This window comes from Schistocerca serialis, chromosome 7 (assembly GCF_023864345.2).
Source record: "Schistocerca serialis cubense isolate TAMUIC-IGC-003099 chromosome 7, iqSchSeri2.2, whole genome shotgun sequence".
NCBI classification, from domain to species: domain Eukaryota; kingdom Metazoa; phylum Arthropoda; class Insecta; order Orthoptera; family Acrididae; genus Schistocerca; species Schistocerca serialis.
In genome coordinates this window covers 10,906,404-10,930,335 of record NC_064644.1, presented here as the reverse complement: position 1 = coordinate 10,930,335, position 23,932 = coordinate 10,906,404, and the positions used below count along the sequence as shown (strand labels likewise).

The following is a 23,932-nucleotide window of genomic DNA, read 5'->3' as shown; positions in this document are numbered from 1 at the left end:
TGAACCGTCGTCCTCCCGAATACGAGTCCAGCGTGCTAACCACTGCGCCACCTCGCTCGGTGAAAAGGAAACTGTGTTAACTGCTTTGTGAGAGATTGTTGTGTTAAGACTCAACCATTACTGAATACAGACAGTAATTTATTGTTTTCACTATCTGTCTTTTCTTTTATCATGTCAGCGGGTTGGAAAATCTATTTGTGTATTTCAAATGACTTTAGTATACTGAGTTTTATGCTTGGAGGTTGTCTATGACAGATTGTGAGATTTTTACTGATGTCTGGAATTCTGTCATAAAAGTGAGCTGCTGCTGCAGATTTACAATGTTTATTTACAAAGAGAGGTGACGGGTTCATTATATCATATGGCAAATGATTTGCCTGTCCTACCTATTTTAGTCAAGTCATGGACAGCCCTTAATGTGTATTAATAATATTACTCTTAGTAACAAAACACTTTCTAGTTTCTTAACATTTACTGTGAAGATATGTAGAATATGAAAGTATGTGTATTTTATTTATCTCACAAACAAGTAAGCTCCATATTAAAGAAAAAAAAGACGTAATAGTCATCAAATCAACATATGTGGCAAGTCTTTCCATTTGTGTTATGAATGCATATGTTTTCTTCACTTTGAGAGCTCATAGACTGAAGCATTAAAAAATAGTTTGAAATTTCTGGGCATTTTATTGTTGCTTCGATGAATTCAATTCACTGTCTAAGCTGGATGCATTAGGAGTTGAAATTTGTGATGTATAGAGGGGAGCAGTTTCTGCAGTAGGTGGATCTGCAAGATATAATGACTGCCTGATGGCTAATGAAGATTACCAAACATTAGATGCTGGATTTCCAATTTATATGCAAATTGATAAATACTTTATGACTGCACATTTTTGCTAGATGTATTAGTATTATTTTATTTGCTGTCATTGACACAAACAATTTATGAATCAAAGCAGCTTGTAAAGGAACCAGGACAACTATGGCACACCTTGAGCCCCAGAACCACTCCTATTCTTCAATATGTTCATCAGAAGCAAGAATGTAAGCTTTTTATTTTATTGAGGTTAGCCTTTTGTCATTTCCAGCTTTTTCTTATTTGTGAGAAATTGCAGTCACTTATTTAGTTTCACTCTATGTTTATAATCCATAGAATTAACCAGCCAGATAAAGGGAAATGCATGATAATGATGTACAAATTCCAAGTTTTTCTCATTAGATCACTCAAAGCACTAATGCAAAGACAAATTTGAATGCATGTGGAAAACTTAATCTTCTAACAGTGAAACATAGTAAATCAAAGCCCCAGACAGAGTGAATCAAAATGAATCACAAGACTGTTGCATGTGTCTTTCTATATGAAACAGAGACACTCCTGGATCTGCACACATTGATCCATGTGTCCAAGTCAGAGGCAAGCATGACTTTGCACTGGTGCATACATCTCCTTGCCTCTTTTTGCAACAGCTGCATCGGCCTATTGCACACTGGAAGTTGCACAGATGTAAACTCACCTTTAGAAGTGCATTCCATTCATTAAGATACCAACTGTATAGTCCTGAAATGAAGTTCTGGATTTCCTTTCAACAAAACTTAATCAACTTACCTGCATGGATCATCACAATAATGTGTGGAACAAATTGAAGGTCATTAAAAAGAACAGTTCATACAAGTCTATAAAATTTTATTTACAGAGCCTGAATCTCAAGGTTACAAACGTTAAATCTGTGGGAAAGTCCACTTCCTTACAATTGCAGCAAATAACATTGTTTTGTAATACAATATACAAAACGATAATGTATAACAATGGGAAAATCACGTCTTGAATGAAAAATCATGACCGTAATGACGTGAACTGGTGAAACACTTCCAGAATGTGGGGATCCAGATCTTGTGTGAAAAGCAATGTTTCTAAAGTAGAGCTGTACTTCTGAACTTGTTCATTATGCTGTGAATAAACAAGAAAAAGGATAATAGTAATGAGTATGAATAACAACAACAACACTGAAAACATGACTACACAAATCAGAGAACAAAATTATTTTACTTGTGGCAGAATATAAGCTGTGTTAATTGTTTATGACACATTAAAACTGTTTCTATACAGTCTGTACTAGTAGGAATAAAAGGGTTGTGGTGAGGAATTTCTATGGTACTGATCTTATTTAAAATCTACTTCAAAGAAGCCCTTAAGAGTATGAGAAAAAGGTGCTGTAGAATGGGAATAGCCACAGAAGATCTTTGTGCACTCTTCTCTTTGTTGGCGATCTGGTTATTGCAGCTGCAGGTAAGGACCATGCAAGCTACATGCTGCAAAAGCTGAAGAAAGAATATGAAGAAAACTGAATATTTAATAGAAGAAAAAAATCAAACAGTGGAAACTCCAGAAAGGAATGTAAAAGGTCTAGACAATGGAGTTACAAAATTCAAAGGCTGTGCCCCTTTCAGATACTTGAAAGTATAAATGTCATTCAATAGCAGAAGCACAGTTCACATACATAACGAAATGGACCAAGGAATAAAAGCAATAAGATAACTTGCCTCTGTTCTTTGGAACAGCAATATACAGTATTTGCCAGCATATAAGATACACTTTTTTCCCTTCAAAAGTAGGTCTCCAAACTGGGTGCACCTTAAACACCAGTAGCAAGTTAAGATAGGTACTTAATGCTCCATTTCTTCAAAATTTCTTTGTTTTGCTTGCAGCAATTCATTGTTAGCTTCCTTGCGAATTATGAGTACTCCAGCTGTACCGAGGTCAATGGATGAACAATGGCCATTGTTAACGGTTTTTATATTGTTTGCCCAAGCTTCAGTTATTATTGTGTTTAGTATGGAGATCCACTTGTGCTGTACCTATATTGAAGTTTATTTGCAAACTATGGCTCAAAAACAGCACGGCCATACAACTGCACTTAAGCTGCAAGTGATGGCATATGATAAAGAGTATGAAAACAGGGCTGTAGAAAGGCATTTTGGGCCACCTCCAACACTCAATACTTGGAATTTAGAGAGCAGACAAGCAGGAATTTCAGTTTCTACAAAAACGATCATTTATCAAGCGAAAGCAATATTCACTCGCAAAGGGATCACCAACTTTACTTGATCAACATTCAGGGGTTCAAGATTTATAAATGGGTATTGGCTTTGTATGCGGACAACTACAAAAATATGACAAAAAATACCCGTCGAGAGTGAAGAACAAAGTCTCCTATTTCATTGATTTATCATTAATCCAATGAAAAGAGAAAAGTTTGAACCTTCAAAAATGGGAAATATGGATGAAAGTCAGCTAACCTTTGATGTGCCTTCTAACAGAATTGTGGATTCCGAGGGCACAAAAGTGTTATTTTTAAAACTTCAGGGCATGTAACGATTCATTACATAGTCATGTTATCCTGCTGTGCTGATGGGGCAAAATTGCTGTCACTTCTAATTTTTAAAAGAAAGGCACTTCCTAAGGAGTAACTGCCAAATGGAGTATTTGTCTATGTACACAATAAAGGAAGGATGGACAGAGAAGGAATGTGGTTGCGGATACAGAAAATTTGGCCAAGGCGACTTGGAGGCATACTGAAGACACCAGCCCTGTTAGAGTTGGATCATTTTTGTTCTCACAGAATGGAAGACATTAAAAATAAACTGAATGAACTGAAGACTCAGTTAGGAGGGTTAACAAGTTTACTTCAACCATTAAATGTATGTATCAATGGGCCATTTAAGGGACTTATGAAGGAGGAGTGGAACAAATGGATGCACACTACAGATTTTGAAAGTACACTGTCAGGAAGGTTGTGAATGGGTCAAGTCTTCAAGGGATTCTATAAAAACTGAAACAATTGATTAAATTCTTTAAGAAGTGTGGAATGCACTGTATGGTATGGAGGATAATTTATAGTCTGAGGACTCAGATTCTGACATGTCAGGTTCAAGTATTTCTTCTTTCAGCTCTGAGAAACAATTATGTGGATTTGCAGATGAAAACTTAAAAAGTTAGCACTTTTTCCTAATTATATTGCCTAGATATTTGATTTGTGTGTACATATTGTTCATATTGCAGTAGATGTGTTAAGTGAGAAATTTTTTCCCCTTAAAAAAATCTTAAAAAGTGGAGTGAGTCTTTCGCATCGGTGCATCTTATATACCAGCAAAGACGATAACAAAAAGAATGAAGCAAATCCAGTGTTGAGAGTATTAACATATATGGTGTACAGAAATGGGAGCAGAATAAGACAGAGTGAGAAGCTATTGACACATGAAATGAGCTTTGAAGAAGAAGTTGTGGCATTTCAAGGATGGACCATATGAAGAATAATACAATAAGAGAAATTATGGAGGCCAGCAAGGTGATAACTGGTGTAATAGAAACGAAACAACTACTGTGACTTGGTCATGTGGAAAGAATGGATGAATTGCCCAAAATGAATTTGGAAACTGCTTCCACAAGGAAGAAGGAAGAGAGGATGCCCACCTAGAAGGCGGAAGGTATCGATGAGGCAACAGTGGCCACAAGTCTCCAAGAAGACAGCCTGAATAGAAAGAGGTGGAAAATGGGTAGTGAGAAGTAGTGGCAGCTGCAAATAACAGTTGTGACATGCTTCTGGTGATTTAAATTGTGTGCCAGGCTAGTACTCAGACCATACAGAGCATTTAAGGCAGACATTTGTCACTGGCTCCTCTCCAACAAATCATAACACTGAATCATAACAATAAAGCCAGAAACACAGTCAACAAATTCTTGTTATAGAGCACTGAAGTTAGACATAATTTAATGGGCTACAGTTAACAATCAAAATGCTGATAAGTATAATAAAGAATTAACAAAATTTAAATAGGGTTGTAATTTTCACATACTGCCACTATAGTGAGGAATGTGGAACACGTGTAACATGGAACAGACTGATAGCAGACAGCGAAAACCCACTTGGAAAATGACTATAGGCAAAATTTTCTGACTTAAGGGCAGAAAGAATATCAAGTCACACATTTCTATTTGTAGATGCACACTGTCAAAGAACTGCAATAGGTTCACTTCTAACATATTTATGGAAGAGAGAGAATAAAATTTGAATTATAATGGTGTCATCCACAACCGTGCTGAGGACAAGTCTTTATATGGCAGCAGCTCCCTTAAAGCTTGTATGGCGGTTGAATCTCATTTATGTTTAAACATTTAGGGTATTAACAACATTTTCTTTTGTAACATCACTGTTCTCACCACCCCCCTTTTTTAAATGAATTTTTCAATTACTCCAATTCAGCAGGCAAGATATTATAATATCTACCGCAGAGAGGTACAGGAGCGTAACTACAATTTCGTATTTGTAATATCCAAACACTGCTTTTCATTTGCTAAAGAAGGAATGCTCCACATCATTGCCAATTTGGATAGCATTAAAAGGATGCCTATCCATTTCTCACTTAGGGGTAATTGGGCAGAAATGAAACTACCATCTTTTCACAACTGGCTAATCTTTATTTAGCTTTTTCCAAAAGATGTATGTGGGACTTCTGCAGTTTTCTGTCAAGATACAGAGTGACAGTGATCTCCAGACTTCCTGCATGTTCTCAATATAACAATCAGGTAATATTTCACCTACACAGGTTACAGCACTAGTCTTTTTTCATCGGTAGTTATAATACAGTGAGCAATGAAAAAGTGAGGATCTTCCAAAATACTGTAGGGATGGGCAGTTCAAGAATGGAGTTATTGGTGCAACCTGCTACACCACAGGCAGAACAGAGCTTGTTTGTAAATAATTATATTTTAATGATATGAATATAATAGAGGGAAACATTCCACGTGGGAAAAATATATCTAAAAACACAGATGATGTGACTTACCGAACGAAAGTGCTGGCAGGTCGATAGACACACAAACAAACACAAACATACACGTGAAATTCATGCTTTCGCAACAAACTGTTGCCTCATCAGGAAAGAGGGAAGGAGAGGGAAAGACGAAAGGATGTGGGTTTTAAGGGAGAGGGTAAGGAGTCATTCCAATCCCGGGAGCGGAAAGACTTACCTTGGGGGAAAAAAGGGGTATACACTCGCGCGCGCGCCCACACACACACACACACACACACACACACACACACACACACATCCATCCGCACATACACAGACACAAGCAGACATTTGTAAAGGCAAAGAGTTTGGGCAGAGATGTCAGTCGAGGCGGAAGTACAGAGGCAAAGATGTTGTTGATAGACAGGTGAGGTATGAGCGGCGGCAAATTGAAATTAGCGCAGATTGAGGCCTGGCGGGTAACGAGAAGAGAGGATATACTGAAGGGCAAGTTCCCATCTCCGGAGTTCTGACGGGTTGGTGTTAGTGGGAAGTATCCAGATAACCTGGACGGTGTAACACTGTGCCAAGATGTGCTGGCCGTGCACCAAGGCATGTTTAGCCACAGGGTGATCCTCATTACCAACAACCACTGTCTGCCTGTGTCCATTCGTGCGAATGGACAGCTTGTTGCTGGTCATTCCCACATAGAAAGCTTCGCAGTGTAGGCAGGTCAGTTGGTAAATCACGTGGGTGCTTTCACACGTGGCTCTGCCTTTGATCGTGTACACCTTCCGGGTTACAGGACTGGAGTAGGTGGTGGTGGGAGGGTGCATGGGACAGGTTTTACACCGAAGGCGGTTACAAGGGTAGGAGCCAGAGGGTAGGGAAGGTGGTTTGGGGATTTCATAGGGATGAACTAAGAGGTTACAAAGGTTAGGTAGATGGCGGAAAGACACTCTTGGTGGAGTGGGGAGGATTTCATGAAGGATGGATCTCATTTCAGGGCAGGATTTGAGGAGGCCCAGAACCTCCCACAGAAGAACCCCAAAAGTGCCCCACTTGTGAAAGGATACTTTCTGGGACTGGATCAGACTCTGAATGTGGCTCTCCAGCAGGGATACGACTTCCTCAAATCCTGCCCTGAAATGAGATCCATCCTTCATGAAATCCTCCCCACTCCACCAAGAGTGTCTTTTAACATGAACAGCTGCAGCAGCACTGACAATTAGATACATTTAAAAACACTGCTGAATCTCTAGCTAACATGATTCCTCCATCAGAAGTATCAGTAGCCAGTTGTACTGGGCACCACACCATGAAAGTAATTTGTCATGGGATGAAACAAAGGAAAAAAAAGGAAGATTAGGGTTTAATCTCTAGCGAGTACAATAATTGGCCATGTCTTCTTAAAGGAAGTATCCTGCAATTTGCAATTTAGGGAAAACATGAAACTCTCCATCAGCATGGGTGAACAATGATCTGAACTACCTTCTTCCCAGACACGATTCCAGTGTCTTACCACTATGACACCTAGCTTGGTTTGAAAGACATAAATTTATTTCATGTTTTAAATTTGTGTATCTGTCAGCAATGTTTCACTCATTCGTTTTTAAAGGCTGAAATCTTACTTAGAGTCTGTGGACTTCAGAGTTGCATATTCTCACCTAGCCTGACCTGAAAGACAGAGATTGCATCATGTTTTAAATTTGTATATCTGTGAGCCGTATTTCAATTACTCCTTTTCAAAGGCTGACAGATTTAATGGAGTTCACAGCCTCATATTTCTCTACTTTAATGGGACAAAATCTTGTAATGATCAGACCGGGTATTTGTTTTCTTCTATCATATTTGCTGTTGATAACATTATCTGTAAAATATCTGTTGTGCAAGTTAAATACTTAGGTCTATTGAGGAATTCTGTGTCAACTTATCTCTTGCATTATAACTAAATATATTACTACATGCCATTTCAAGGAGGCAGATGATGGATAGGACACAAGAAGAAGAGGATAAAGAAAAATTACTCAAAGGAAATAAATAAATTCAATTTATGTATTTAACATGTTAGCTTACCAACAAGAACACTTGCTGCAATCGTCCAATTGTCCATTTGTACCAGAATGTATTGAAGTCTTTACCATCAGTATCACAACGCACCAAATGTTCTGACAAAATCATTATAAACCTCTGAAATAAAGAAGGAAAAGACAAATATTAATTTCAAAGAAGTGCACTAATGCAGAAAGGAAAAAGATTCACAGCAATTACAGAACATTAAAACTAAGTTAGACTAAATAGGTTCACACACCCAAGTATCTCTGTGCCTGGAGGCAACTGTGGCCATGTGTGTGTGTGTGTGTGTGTGTGTGTGTGTGTGTGTGTGTGTGTGTGTTCCCCCCCCCCCCCCCCCCCCATCTAACAAAGGACTTTGCCTGAAAACAGAAATATCATCCACATCTTGTTTGAAATGAATCTGTCAGCTGCTCAATGCTTCCTCTATGTGGTGAATATCAATCTATTATAATTCACATTGCTATAATGTATATATTAGAGATTGAAGAATATTCAATTATGAGATGCAGAAAAAAACACTCACTGAAGAAACATCTAAAGAAATTAAGCATTGACAAGAAATAAATAACTATGACTGCATAGTATTACATGTCAGTATAGTATGCAGAGTGCAGAAAACATGGTATTATGTATGATGGTGTGAGAAAACAAAATGATGGATCACTGTGGAAAAACTGTGACAAAAGAAATACCAATGGTAAAATAATAGTGAGGAATTATTCAATCTCTCACTTTTATGTGGGACCAAAGTAATTAAATGATTGGTATTCTATTATAACTATCCTACAAATACATTTTCAGAATTCGTTGTTGCCTAATGTTTTGACCATCAACAAAAGCAAAACGAGGATAATGGAATGTAGTCAAATTAAGTTGGGTGATGCTGGGGGAATTCAATTAGGAAATGAGACGCTTAAAGTAGTAAAGGAGTATTGCTATTTGGGGAGCAAAATAACTGATGATGGTCGAAGTAGAGAGGATATAAAATGTAGACTGGCAATGGCAAGGAAAACGTTTCTGAAGAAGAGAAATTTGTTAACATCGAGTGTAGATTTAAGTGTCAGGAAGTCGTTTCTGAAAGTATTTGTATGGAGTGTAGCCATGTACGGAAGTGAAACATGGATGATAAATAGTTTGGACAAGAAGAGAATAGAAGCATTCGAAATGTGGTGCTACAGAAGAATGCTGAAGATTAGATGGGTAGATCACATAACTAATGAGGAGGTATTGAATAGGATTGGCGAGAAGAGAAGTTTGTGGCACAACTTGACTAGAAGAAGGGATCGATTGGTAGGACATGTTCTGAGGCATCAAGGGATCACAAATTTAGCATTGGAGGGCAGCGTGGAGGGTAAAAATCATAGACGGAGACCAAGAGATGAATACACTAAGCAGATTCCAAAGGATGTAGGTTGCAGTAGTTACTGGGAGATGAAAAAGCTTGCACAGGATAGAGTAGAGCTGCATGAAACGTCTCAGTACTGAAGACCAACACAACAACGTTTTGACAGTAACACTGCTTTGAAACATGCTTTGTTCCACTGCCCTAACCTTTCATATGAAGTCCAAGGGATGGAGATTGCAGGGAAAGGCGTAATGGCAAGAACTGTTTGGCACAGGTCACAATCACCTTTGCTGTGCCCCCTTGGACCTGTCAACATGTGAAAGCTTTTCAACCCTTAACTTTTCCATAAAATGTCTAGCAATTAAAAATCTGATGACACGAAACATGGGCTGTACAGGGGATGTTTCAATACCTCAAATTTAAATTCATGTAATGTATTCTTAGAATGTTGAGCCATATAATTGTGTGAATTGACATGGAAAAGCAACTGGAGACGACATGTTTCTTGCCAAGATGTCACTATAACATATACTAGTCACAGTCCTTCTCCTGCAAGAGTATCACTTAAGGTTCTTGACATCCCAACTCATCATCAGCATGACTATCCCACTAATTCTTTTCTTCTCTAGAGCAAAGGATGCATCCACTCCATTAATTGTCTTTTAGTGTCTGAGTTGCTAGTGCACCTGTGATTCATCATCAATTGCAAAATGATAATGGGGGAAAAAGTCATCTTCACACACATTATATTCCAAGTACTACTGAGAAATTTTTGAATAACTGCGATACTTGAACAGCCACCTTAGTACCTATTCTTTACAAATATTCCTACGTTATGGATCATACTGTATATAACAACAGAAACAATCAATTTTTGACAAAATAATTTAATTTGATAGATAAAAAATCAACTCATCATGCGGTGGCAGAACATACACATAAAAGGAGGTTATAATTAGGCAAGCTTTTGGAGCCAGTGGCTCCTTCTTCTGGCAGAAGTATAAGGAAGACGGGTGAAGGAAAAGGACTGGTGAGGTCTAGGAAAAGGGGTAGATTTCGGGAAAGTCACCCAGAACTGTGGGTCAGGGGAGACTTACCACACCGTCTGACCTGCAGTTCTGAGCGACTTTCCTGAAATCTACCCCTTTTCCCAGACCTTTCCAGTTCTTTTCCTTCACCCCGCTTCCTTCCTCTTCAACCATTCGGGCAGAAGGAGGCACTGGCCCTGAAAGCTTGCCTAATTATAATTTTCATTTATGTATGTGTTCTGCCGCCACTTGGTGAGTAGATTTTTTACCTATCCAATTAGATTATCATAGTATATGTGAGACCTTTCGAGATAAGAGAACGACTTGTATGAATATCAAGAGCTCAGATGGAAACCCAGTTCTAAGCAAAGAAGGGAAAGCAGAAAGGTGGAAGGAGTATATAGAGGGTCTATACAAGGGCGATGTGCTTGAGGACAATATTATGGAAATGGAAGACGCTGTAGATGAAGATGAAATGGGAGAAACGATACTGCGTGAAGAGTTTGACAGAACACTGAAAGACCTGAGTCGAAACAAGGCCCCCGGAGTAGACAACATTCCATTGGAACTACTGACGGCCTTGGGAGAGCCAGTCCTGACAAAACTCTACCATCTGGTGAGCAAGATGTATGAAACAGGCGAAATACCCTCAGACTTCAAGAAGAATAAAATAATTCCAATCCCAAAGAAAATTATCATGATAATTAGTTATATTTTATACTTGATGTTGCAATATTTGGCAAAAATGTATTTTTGACCAATTGATGTACATTATCATCTCCTGTGAAGATGTACCCAAATGGGCAGAGAATAATTAAAACTATACAGCAGCTAGCACAAAAAAGGTTTTTTTGCAATATTTATTGCCTGTATATAACCACTTTAAAAAACCCTAAAGGAATGGATTCACTGATCTTAAAGTTTATGCAGATACTGATTTACCACTGAATCTGCTAACAATGTGTCTTCAGTTTTAGATTAGATTTAGATTAGATTTACTTTCACTCCAATTGATCCGTAGTGAGGAGGTCCTCCAAGATGTGGAACATGTCAGAAAAACAACAATACATGACAAATATTTACAACCAAAACAAATAAGCTAATGTACCATTCCACAGGTCCCAAGTGGAATGATCGTCATTTTTTAATGAACACTAAATGAAAGTCATTTTACAAATACTAATGCACTGAATTTAAAATAAAAAAAGTTTATATTTATTTATAAGGTAATAAATATGTAATACAACTACTATAATACTTATTTACAATTAACACATTACTGCACTGAAATGGTGCAGAAGTTAGATTGTACTTACACACACACACACACACACACACACACACACACACACACACACACACACACACACATTTACAATGAACACATTACTGCACTGAAATTGCGCAGAAGTTATATTGTACTTTTACATATATACCAAACGAAAGTGCTGGCAGGTCGATAGACACACAAACAAACACAAGCATACACACGAAATTCAAGCTTTCGCAACAAACGGTTGCTTCAACAGGAAAGAGGGAAGGAGAGAGAAAGACGGAAGGATGTGGGTTTTAAGGGAGAGGGTAAGGAGTCATTCCAATCCCAGGAGCAGAAAGACTTACCTTAGGGGGAAAAAAGGACAGGTATACACTCGCACACACACACATATCCATCTGCACATACACAGACACAAGCAGAATGTCACACATGGCTCTGCCTTTGATCGTGTACACCTTCCAGGTTACAGGACTGGAGTAGGTGGTGGTGGGAGGGTGCATGGGACAGGTTTTACACCGGGGGCGGTTACAAGGGTAGGAGCCAGAAGGTAGGGAAGGTGGTTTGGGGATTTCAATAGGGATGAACCAAGAGGTTACGTGGAAAAAAGGACGGGTATACACTCGCACACACACACACACACACACACACACACACACACACACACACACACACACATCCATCCACACATATACAGACACAATCAGACATATTCTAAGGCAAAGAGTTTGGGCAGAGATGTCAGTCAAGGCGGAAGTGCAGAGGCAAAGATGATGTTGAATGGCAGGTGAGGTATGAGTGGCGGCAACTTGAAATTAGCGGACATTGAGGCCTGGTGGATAACGGAAAGAGAGGATATATTGAAGGGCAAGTTCCCATCTCCGGAGTTCGGATAGGTTGGTGTTAGTGGGAAGTATCCAGATAACCTGGACTGTGTAACACTGTGCCAAGATGTGCTGGCCGGGCACCAAGGCATGTTTAGCCACAGGGTGATCCTCATTACCAACAAACACTGTCTGCCTGTGTCCATTCATGCAAATGGACAGCTTGTTGCTGGTCATTCCCACATAGAAAGCTTCGCAGTGTAGGCAGGTCAGTTGGTAAATCACGTGGGTGCTTTCACACGTGGCTCTGCCTTTGATCGTGTACACCTTCCGGGTTACAGGACTGGAGTAGGTGGTGGTGGGAGGGTGCATGGGACAGGTTTTACACCGGGGGCGGTTACAAGGGTAGGAGCCAGAGGGTAGGAAAGGTGGTTTGGGGATTTCATAGGGATGAACTACGAGGTTACGAAGGTTAGGTGGATGGCGGAAAGACACTCTTGGTGGAGTGGGGAGGATTTCATGAAGGATGGATCTCATTTCAGGGCAGGATTTGAGGAAGTCGCATTCCTGCTGGAGAGCCACATTCAGAGTCTGATCCAGTCCCGGAAAGTATCCTGTCACAAGTGTTGCACTTTTAGGGTTCTTCTGTGGGAGGTTCTGGGTTTGAGGGGATGAGGAAGTGGCTCTGATTATTTGCTTCTGTACCAGGTCGGGAGGGTAGTTGCGGGATGCGAAAGCTGTTTTCAGGTTGTTGGTGTAATTGTTCAGGGATTCAGGACTGGAGCAGATTCATTTGTCACGAAGACCTAGGCTGTAGGGAAGGGACCGTTTGATATGGAATGGGTGGCAGCTGTCATAATGGAGGTACTGTTGCTTGTTGGTGGGTTTGATGTGGACGCATGTGTGAAGCTGGCCATTGGACGGATGGAGGTCAACGTCAAGAAAAGTGGCTGGGATTTGGAGTAGGACCAGGTGAATCTGATAGAACCAAAGAAGTTGAGGTTGGAGAGGAAATTCTGGAGTTCTTCTTCACTGTGAGTCCAGGTCATGAATATGTCATCAATAAATCTGTACCAAACTTTGGGTTGGCAGGCCTGGGTAACCAAGAAGTCTTCCAAGCGACCCATAAATAGGTTGGCATACGAGGGGGCCATCCTGGTACCCATGGCTGTTCCCTTTAATTGTTGGTACATCTGGCCTTCGAAAGTGAAGAAGTTGTGAGTCAGGATGAAGCTGGCTAAGGTAATGAGGAAAGAGGTTTTAGGTAGGGTGGCAGGTGATCGGCGTGAAAGGAAGTGCTCCATCGCAGCGAGGCCCTGGACGTGCGGAATATTTGTGTATAAGGAAGTGGCATCAATGTTTACAAGGATGGTTTCCAGGGATAACAGATTGGGTAAGGATTCCAGGCGTTCGAGAAAGTGGTTGGTGTCTTTGATGAAGGATGGGAGACTGCATGTAATGGGTTGAAGGTGTTGATCTACGTAGGCAGAGATACGTTCTGTGGGGGCTTGGTAACCAGCTACAATGGGGCGGCTGGGATGATTGGGTGGTGGTGGTTAGTGTTTAACGTCCCGTCGACAACGAGGTCATTAGAGACGGAGCGCAAGCTCGGGTTAGGGAAGGATTGGGAAGGAAATCGGCCGTGCCCTTTCAAAGGAACCATCCCAGCATTTGCCTGAAACGATTTAGGGAAATCACAGAAAACCTAAATCAGGATGGCTGGAGACGGGATTGAACCGTCGTCCTCCCACATGCGAGTCCAGTGTGCTAACCACTGCGCCACCTTGCTTGGTGGGATGATTGGATTTGTGAATTTTAGGAAGTAGGTAGAAGGTAGGGGTGCGGTGTGTCGGTGGAGTCAGGAGGTTGATGGAGTCAGGTGAAAGGTTTTGTAGGGGACTTAAGGTTCTGAGTATTCCTTGAAGCTCTGCCTGGACATCAGGAGTGGGATTACCTTGGCAAACTTTGTATGTAGTGTTGTCTGAAAGCTGACGCAGTCCCTCAGCCACATACTCCCGACGATCAAGAACCACAGTCGTGGAACCCTTGTCCGCTGGAAGAATGAAGATTGATCGGTCAGCCTTCAGATCACGGATAGCCTGGGCTTCAGCTGTGGTGATGTTGGGAGTAGGATTAAGGTTTTTCAAGGAGGACTGAGAGGCAAGGATGGAAGTGAGAAATTCCTGGAAGGTTTGGAGAGGGTGATTTTGAGGAAGAGGAGGTGGGTCCCACTGTGACTGAGGACGGAACTGTTCCAGGCAGGGTTCAACTTGGATAGTGTCTTGGGCAGTTGGATCATTAGGAGTAGGATTAGGATTATTTTTCTTCATGGCAAAGTGATATTTCCAGCAGAGAGTACAAGTGTAGGACAGTAAATCTTTGACGAGGGCTGTCTGGTTGAATCTGGGAGTAGGGCTGAAGGTGAGGCCTTTGGATAGGACAGAGGTTTCAGATTGGGAGAGAGGTTTGGAAGAAAGGTTAACTACTGAATTAGGGTGTTGTGGTATCAGATTGTGTTGATTAGAATTTTGAGATTTTGGGGGGAGTGGAGCTGGAAGTGGGAGATTGATTAAATGGGAGAGACTGGGTCTGTGTGCAATGAGAGGAGGTTGAGATTTGTTGGAAAAGTTGTGGAGGGTGAGTGAGTTGCCTTTCTGGAGGTGGGAAACCAGGATATTGGATAGTTTTTTGAGGTGGAGGGTGGCATGCTGTTCGAATCTGTGGTTGGCCTGTAGGAGGATGCTCTGAACAGCCGGTGTGGATGTGGGAGAGGAAAGATTGAGGACTTTTATTAAGGATAGGAGTTGACGGGTGTGTTCATTGGCTGAGTTGATGTGTAGGTGAAGGATTAGGCGAGTGAGGGCTATGGATTGTTCAATTTGGAACTGGTATAGGGACTGATGGAAAGAAGGATTACAGCCAAAGATGCGAACTTTAAGTGTGACGCCTTTGGGGGTAATGCCAAATGTTAGACAAGCCTGAGTAAATAAAATATGGAAGCGTAATCTGGCTAGGGCGAAGGCATGTTTGCGGGGGGAATGTAAATAAAACTAAATGGGGTCGTTGTGGGGATGTTGTGAGGATCTGTCCAATGGCCAGCTTCACACATTCGTCCACATCAAACCCACCAACAAGCAACAGTACCTCCATTATGACAGCTGCCACCAAATCCATATCAAACGGTCCCTTCCCTACAGCCTAGGTCTTCATGGCAAATGAATCTGCTCCAGTCCTGAATCCCTGAACAATTACACCAACAACCTGAAAACAGCTTTCGCATCCCGCAACTACCCTCCCGACCTGGTACAGAAGCAAATAACCAGAGCCACTTCCTCATCCCCTCAAACCCAGAACCTCCCACAGAAGAACCCTAAAAGTGCAACACTTGTGACAGGATACTTTCCGGGACTGGATCAGACTCTGAATGAATGTGGCTCTCCAGCAGGGATACGACTTCCTCAAATCCTGCCCTGAAATGAGATCCATCCTTCATGAAATCCTCCCCACTCCACCAAGAGTGTCTTTCCGCCATCCACCTAACCTTCGTAACCTCTTGGTTCATCTCTATGAAATCCACAAACCACCTTCCCTACCCTCTGGCTCCTACCCTTGTAACCGCCCCCAGTGTAAAACCTGTCCCATGCACCCTCCCACCACCACCTACTCCAGTCCTGTAACCCGGAAGGTGTACACGATCAAAGGCAGAGCCACATGTGAAAGCACCCACGTGATTTACCAACTGACCTGCCTACACTGTGACGAATTCTATGTGGGAATGACCAGCAACAAACTGTCCATTCGCATAAATGGACACAGGCAGACAGTGTTTGTTGGTAATGAGGATCACCCTGTGGCTAAACATGCCTTGGTGCCCGGCCAGCACATCTTGGCACAGTGTTACACAGTCCAGGTTATCTGGATACTTCCCACTAACACCAACCTATCAGAACTCCGGAGATGGGAACTTGCCCTTCAATATATCCTCTCTTTCCGTTACCCACCAGGCCTCAACCTCCGCTAATTTCAAGTTGCCGCCGCTCATACCTCACCTGTCATTCAACAACATCTTTGCCTCTGTACTTCCGCCTCGACTGACATCTCTGCCCAAACTCTTTGCCTTTACATATGTCTGCTTGTGTCTGTATATGTGCGGATGGATATGTGTGTGTGTGTGTGTGTGTGTGTGCGAGTGTATACCTGTCCCTTTTCCCCTCCTAAAAAAAGTCTTTCCGCTCCCGGGATTGGAATGACTCCTTACCCTCTCCCTTAAAACCCACATCCTTTCATCTTTCCCCCTCCTTCCCTCTTTCCTGATGAAGCAACCGTGGGTTGCGAAAGCTTGAATTTTGTGTGTGTGTGTTTTTTTGTCAGTGTCTGTATCAACATACCAATCCTTTTGTTTGGTAAGTTACATCATCTTTGTTTTTAGATATATTTTTCCCACGTGGATAGTTTCCCCCTATTATATTCATGTACTTGTTTAGGAGATAAATTTGTCTAGAGATGTTCAATTGATAAAATAACACTATTCCAAACGGCCTCAGAACATTTTTCATTGATTTATTTTTTTATTTCTACAGATGTACCTTACATCAGGAAAACCAGAATTAGTGTGTAATCTTAATATGCCATGCTTCATATTTTTTTCTGAGGAGCAATTGTACAGTTTCTAAACATTCATCAACTACAATTAATAAGACTTATAACTACACAGAAACTGTTAAGCTGTTTAAAAAAGGAAGAAATGCTACAGTGGGGACTGTAGCAGTGGCTCTGTATGCCTCAGTCACATGTTATCCTATACATTCAAAATTAGGGCAGAATTTATGCATTTCCTGAAATTGCTAAGGGTGCATACCTGGAAAATAATAAGGAAGAGGGTCTTTTGCACTCCCTGTGCAGTTTCCAGCTTCTCTTCCATACTATCAACAAGTGCTGTGGAAGCATCTTCATCTCGTTTCCGAGAGCTGCTGTTACCACCTCCTTCTCCACCATCTCCATCATCTGACTCGTCAGTATCACTCTCCGAGCGCGGAAAGTTTTCCCGTGCTTCTTCTAGATCACGTGCTAAACGAGTCACATGCTTGTTCATCTTGCGAATTGTCAAGTGGAGAATTTCCCATAAATACATCCTGGATAGTGGAAAGCATAAAGATGTAAAATGGGGGAAAAAAGGAACTTAAAGATAATCAACAATCTTTCCATAGTGATTATTACAGAGCTAGTTGAGCCATGGTACTAATTTAGTGCAGTATTTAATTTAATTTTATGGACTTCTGTTTTTATATCAATATGGCAAATGAGTAACTCAGCATTCATTTCTATATAGCTGATACCATCAATAAAGTTGTTTGTTGCTAGGGTTATTGTCACTGCATTCTGCTAGGGTATTGATAGTGCTAAAACATTTTAAGTAGGGTACGAGTCAACCACATTTTATTTTTAACCTGTGATGTAATAGGCTTTTGCCTACGTTAATTTATTAGGACAAATATCACAATAGTAGAATATCTGGTATCTAATACACAATGTCCATGATATAATATCATTTTATGGTATTACATCACTGACAAGTCATATCAGTCACTGAATGTGCTGATTTTTGTGGTATTCATTACCAATCCTGTCCTGATATCTACATTTCTAGTTTTCCAGGAGGCTTTCAATGTTGTTCTTCACAACTAGCTTCTAACCGAATTCCTTGCCTTTCGATTATCATCTCAGTTATACAACTGGATTCACATTTTGCTGTCTCAAAGGATACAGTTCATAGCAGCTAAAGAGAAGTTATTGAGTAAAACAGAAGTGGTAGCTTGTATTCTCCAAGGAAGTGTTATAGGCCACCTGCTGTTTCTAATCACACAAATGATTTAGGAGACAATCTGAAAAGACATCGTAGAGTGTTCACAAATGATAGGATCACTTACTGTCATTTACATGGCAACTCTCACTTATTTAAAGACTGTTGAGTCAAATAAACACCAAGGACTGCAATTACGAACAACTTAAATTGGAACAATCACATAGAATACGTTGTGTTGAAGACAAACCAAAGGCTGCATTGTGTCGGAAGAACACTTAAAAAAAAAAAAAGCAACAAATCTACTCAAGAGATTTAAAAAAAAAATGCAACAAATCTACTCAAGAGACTGCCTACACTATGCTTGTCTGTCCTCTACTATAATACTGCATTGTATGGGATCTTTACTAGATAGGATTGACAATGACACTGAACATTTTCATAGAAGGGCAGATTGTATAGTATTATTGAGAAATTGATGAGAATGAGTCAAGGATACAATACACAAGTTGGGGGTGGAGATCTTTTCTTGAAATTTCAATCACCAGCTTTCTCCTCTGAATGAGAAAATATTTTGTTAATCACACACACATAGTGAGAACTACCATCATAATAAAACAAGAGAAATCTGAGCTTATATGGAAAGATTTTGATGTTCATTTTCCCCACATGTTGTTCAAGAGTGGAATGGCTGAGAAATAGAGTGACAGTGGTTCTGTGAAACTCTGCAAAGCACTTGGATGTCACTTGTAGAGTAGCGATGTAGACATAGAGTTTAGTATTCTGGTCTGAGCTGCTGGAGTTTGTAGTTGTGTGTATAAGGTGTGCTTGCTTGTGTGAATGAATGGTGTATGCTTCTCTTTTTTTGTCTGATGAAAGTCTGTCTCTGAAGGCTTATGTGTACGTGCATTTTAATTGTGCCTGTCTGCAACTTAATGTGTCATCTTCATGGTAAGTAGCAATCTATTTTTTTCTACATTGTAGACATAGAGTTTTTATTTTACAGAGTGCGATTCAATATCTAAATGATTCATGGTAATGACCATGGAGTTGAAGTCAACCATTCGATAAAGTGATTAGGAAATGCATCCTACACAGGAAAAATGTTTTCAAAGTTAATTTTGATTGTGAACCTAAGTATGTCAAAGGTAATTGATCCAGTATTGATTTAAGTTCAGGAAGTCATTTCTGAAAGTATTCGTATGGAGTGTAGCCATGTATGGAAGTGAATCATGGATGATAAATAGTTTGGACAAGAAGAGAATAGAAGCTTTCGAAATGTGGTGCTACAGAAGAATGCTGAAGATTAGATGGGTAGATCACATAACTAATGAGGTGGTATTCAATAGGATTGGGGAGAAGAGAAGTTTGTGGCACAACTTGACCAGAAGAAGGGATCGGTTGGTAGGACATGTTCTGAGGCATCAAGGGATCACCAATTTAGTATTGGAGGACAGCGTGGAGGGTAAAAATCGTAGAGGGAGACCAAGAGATGAATACACTAAACTGATTCAGAAGGATGTAGGTTGCAGTAGGTACTGGGAGATGAAAAAGCTTGCACAGGATAGAGTAGCATGGAGAGCTGCATCAAACCAGTCTCAGGACTGAAGACCACAACAACAACAACAACAACAACAACAATCGATGCAAATGTACCACCAAATATAACGCAATTTGGCACACACTAGTCTAAAGCTTCATACTTTCTACTTAAGCTATATTTGTGGATAGACTATACAAGAATTTATTTGATGTACAGTTGTGGTAGTCAGCCCTGGCAATAAAGCATATTCCTGCAAACTGAGAGGTTATGGGATTGATCCCAGCCAGACCTCACAAATTTTCAGTCTGTCTTTAATCTACATTCACCTCTCCATGGCGTGATGAATAGTCAGGAACAACGCATGGTTCGGAGCACATGTTAAGCTGTAGGCCCCCTTTCACCCGGTTGCATAAGAGGGGTGGATTAGGGACATGCAAGTTCACAATGTGGTGTCCAATTGAAAGTCCTACACTTGGCCATTGGGCCAAGTGCTTTATTATTATTACAAATGTTATAAGTCTTTGGCCACGCTTATTATATATCCAGTTCCCATTGCCTCTTTGAACAGCTGCTGCAGAAACATTTTCACTGGCTCATGACCAAGTGATTATCATTGATGAGTTTCAGGCTACTAAATTACTCAGTTACACAATATTTATTAAACTGTGGCAATTTTCAGAGAAGGCTTCAAACAGCTGGTTCTATTCATAACACTGGTATCAAATTTTGTCAGTTAATCAGTGAATAATTTAAATACCCCCTCCCCCCTGGGATCCATGGACCTGACAAGATGGAGTGGCTTGGTTGCTTCAATAATACATATAAATGTACCATGTGCACTCCACAATGGATAGGTATCTGTGGAGAAACCGACTAATCCATGGTTCCCGAAGAGGAATGGCAGCACTTTCAGTAGTTGCTGTGGAAACAGTGTGGCTGATTAACTTATCTGGCCTTGTAATGTAAGCCAATGTGGCCTTGCTGTGTTGAAACTGCAAAGGACCGAAAACAAGTGGGAACTACAGCCATGATTTTTTTCCCCCTGATGGCATGCAGCTCTACCGTATTGCTTAGCAATGATAACACTCCCTTGGGTAAAATAATATGGTGGTAAAAATAGTCCCCCCTTTGGATCTCCAGACAGGAACTACTCAGAAGGATGACATCATCAGGAAAAAAAGAGAGTAGCATTGTACAGGTCTGAGTGTGGAATCTTAGACCTCTTAATCAGGTTGAATTTAGATATAGTGAGAATTAATGAAGTGCAGTGGCAGGAAGAAAAGGATTTTTGGTCAGGCCAGTACAGGGCTATCAACACAAGATCAGACATAGGACTATGCAGGAGAAGGTTTGCTAATGAATAAGAAAGTAGGAAGTTGGGTAAGCTGCTACAAAGTGAATAGTGAATGCATTATCATAGCCAAGACAGACATGAAGCTGACCACATCTCAACAATTGTACAAGTTTGTATGTCAACTAGCTCTGCAGATGATACACAGGTTGAAAGAATGTACGATGAGATAAAAGAAAATTATTCAGATAGTTAAAGGAGATGTAAATTTAAGTGTCATGGATAATGAATTCAGTAGTAGGAGAAGGAATTGAAGAAAACATAGTAGACTGTCAACTGGGGGAATGGAATCAAAGAGGAGGCTGCCTAGTAGAATTTTACACAGAGCATAATTTAACTTTTGGTAGCACTTATAGTGAAGGAAGGATTGTATACATGGAACAGACCTATGAACAGTGAGAGGTTTCAGATGGATTACGTAGTGGTGAGATAAAGATTTCAAAACTATATTTTTAACCATAAGACAATTCCTCAGACAGCTGTGGGCCCTGAGCATAATTTATTGGTTATGGGCAACAAACTAACACTGAAGAAACTGCAGAAAGGTAAGATATAAAGAAGATGGGACATGGATAAAATGAAAGAACCAGAGGCTGATGAGAATTTCAGAGGGAACATTATGAAAAGTTGGACTGCAACAGAGGAAAGAAACACAATGGAATATGAATGGGTAGCTCCGAGAGATGAAACAGAGAAGGCAGCAAATGATCATATAGGTAACACGACAGTGTCTTTTAAAAAGAAAACACCCTCATAATAAATGATATATAATTATTTATTTAATCAAAGCGTAACACTTTATTTTATATGTTTAGAAGAGTATGTTTAGGCATTGCTTTGTGAGCAAACAATGAAGTGCCAATGGTTTACTGAACTAGCCATAACAGCTTTTTCCCATGAAACCTGAAAAGAGCATTACTGGTTGTAATGCAAAAATGTTTTCCTGATTTTGTAACACTTTATTTTTGTAACCTGTATTGTTTCCCTTTAAATCATTCACTTTTGTAGAATCTTTCTGTAATTACTAAATCATACTTCTGGAATAAACATGCCATTAAACCCTGAAGATGCTGCTGCAAGCGCCGTTGTTTTGGTGGAAGAGGATTGCAGCATGAATTACACTGTGAAAGTGTTGACAGCTATACCTTTCACGATTTGCAAAACTGTTCAAAGGTACAGGGAAACTAGAGTTTATGCAAGGAACCAGGGTTGGGCTTGAGAAGGGCAACATCGCCAAGTGATTACCACTTCTTACTACAGCTAGTTCTCCATAACCATCATACCATCACCACTGAAGCACAAAATTGACTCAACCAACTTTGAGAGGTCAATGTTTGTGAGACAACCATCCAAAGAAGACTGAAAGAAACTAATCTTCAGAATGTCTGCTACAGACCCAAAATTCACCAGAGGGCACTGCACAGCTTGACTAGATTTCACAAGCGAATACGAGGGCTACGCCGAAAGTTTTTAGCAGCCCGTAAACTGTAAGGCGGAGGACAATGGGGTTGTTTTCATTCGAAAGAGCGATGTTTTTCGACCTTGGGACGTGTGCGTGCAGCCCCTGGCTAGCGGTGATTCCCCCACAGCGCGGTAAGAAAGCACAGGCAGTGCTGAGTCAGAGACGGTGCAGGATGGAGCTGTCACGCCGCGACTTTCGCGCCATGATTTTTTATGATTATAAAAAGGGTTTAAGTGCCAAAGAATACCATTCTTCTTTGCTGCGTGTTTTTGGTGAAGCTCCCCCTTCTAGGCCCACAGTTGGAAATTGGTTTCGCGAGTTTTTGAGGGGTCGGCAATCAATTGAAGATGAACCTCATCCCGGTCGGGCAGCAACAGCTGTGACTCCTGAAAACATTGATGCTGTGAGGAAAATGATCAAAGAAGATCCACATCTTACATTTTGTGACATTGGAGGGACCCTAAATATTGGATCAACAGCAGCACAGACCATCGTTCATAGTCACTTAGGCCTTACTAAGAGATGTGCCTGTTGGGTGCCACATTCCCTGGCAGAAAGCCAAAAGGAGGCGAGAGTGGACTGGTGTCGTTCCATGCTCGAAAAATTCAATGGAGGGAAGTTCCAAGACACCTACAATATCGTCACAGGTGATGAAATGTGGGTCTACCATAAAGACCCTGAAACGAAGAGACAGTCTTCTGTGTGGTGCTTTCCAGGGGAGGAACCACAAACAAAAGTTCGACGAAGTCGGAGCTCTGGAAAAAAGATGGTGGCAGCTTTTTTCACAAAGATCGGGCATCTCACCTCTGTGACCTTGGACACACTTCATACAGTCAATGCTGAATGGTACATGAACGATTGTCTTCCAAAAGTCATCGCCACATGGAAGCCACAGCATCCAAAGTCCAAGAATGGGCACCTTTTGCTGCATCACGACAATGCATCTGCGCACAGGGCTGCCAGAACGATGGACTTTCTGGAGAAGGAAAAAGTGGGAGTGTTACCCCATCTCCCCTATTCACCTGACCTGGCCCCCTGTGACTTCTTTCTGCTCCCTAAGACTAAGGAAAAAATTCGAGGGCAGTGGTTTTCATCAGATGAAGAGGCCATTGCAGCGTACCAGAGTGCACTAAGTGACATCCCAAAAGAAGCTTGGACTGACACATTTTCTAAGTGGTTTCAGAGAATGGAAAAAATGTATACATGCTAATGGAGAGTATTTTGAAAAGTTGTAAACGTTTTTTTGCAAAAAATTTTTTTTCACACATGGTGCTAAAAACTTTCGGCATAGCCTTCGTATTGTGGCTGGAGAGTACAACAATACGAGCAATGATGAATCATGATTTTGCCTGGGATCTCATGAGGGTAGAAATAGGATCTGGAGAACACCCAGGGAAAGATATTCCCATTGTATACTGTCATCCAGAACACCATTTCAGGATG

The 23,932-nt window shown here is 40.8% G+C and overlaps 1 protein-coding gene across 1 annotated transcript in view; it reads right to left on the bottom strand.

Annotated features, from left to right (window-relative positions):
* Positions 1 to 1,664: 1,664 nt before the first annotated feature.
* Positions 1,665 to 23,932, bottom strand: part of LOC126412448 (nuclear cap-binding protein subunit 1) — a 176,530-nt gene continuing 154,262 nt past the window's right edge. The window contains exons 14-16 of the mRNA XM_050082054.1: positions 17,192 to 17,465; positions 7,864 to 7,977; positions 1,665 to 1,945 (exon numbers count right to left, since the gene is read on the bottom strand). Coding sequence (XP_049938011.1) covers positions 1,832 to 1,945; positions 7,864 to 7,977; positions 17,192 to 17,465 — 502 coding nt within the window. The 3' untranslated portion in view covers positions 1,665 to 1,831. The remainder of the gene's footprint in view (positions 1,946 to 7,863; positions 7,978 to 17,191; positions 17,466 to 23,932) is intronic.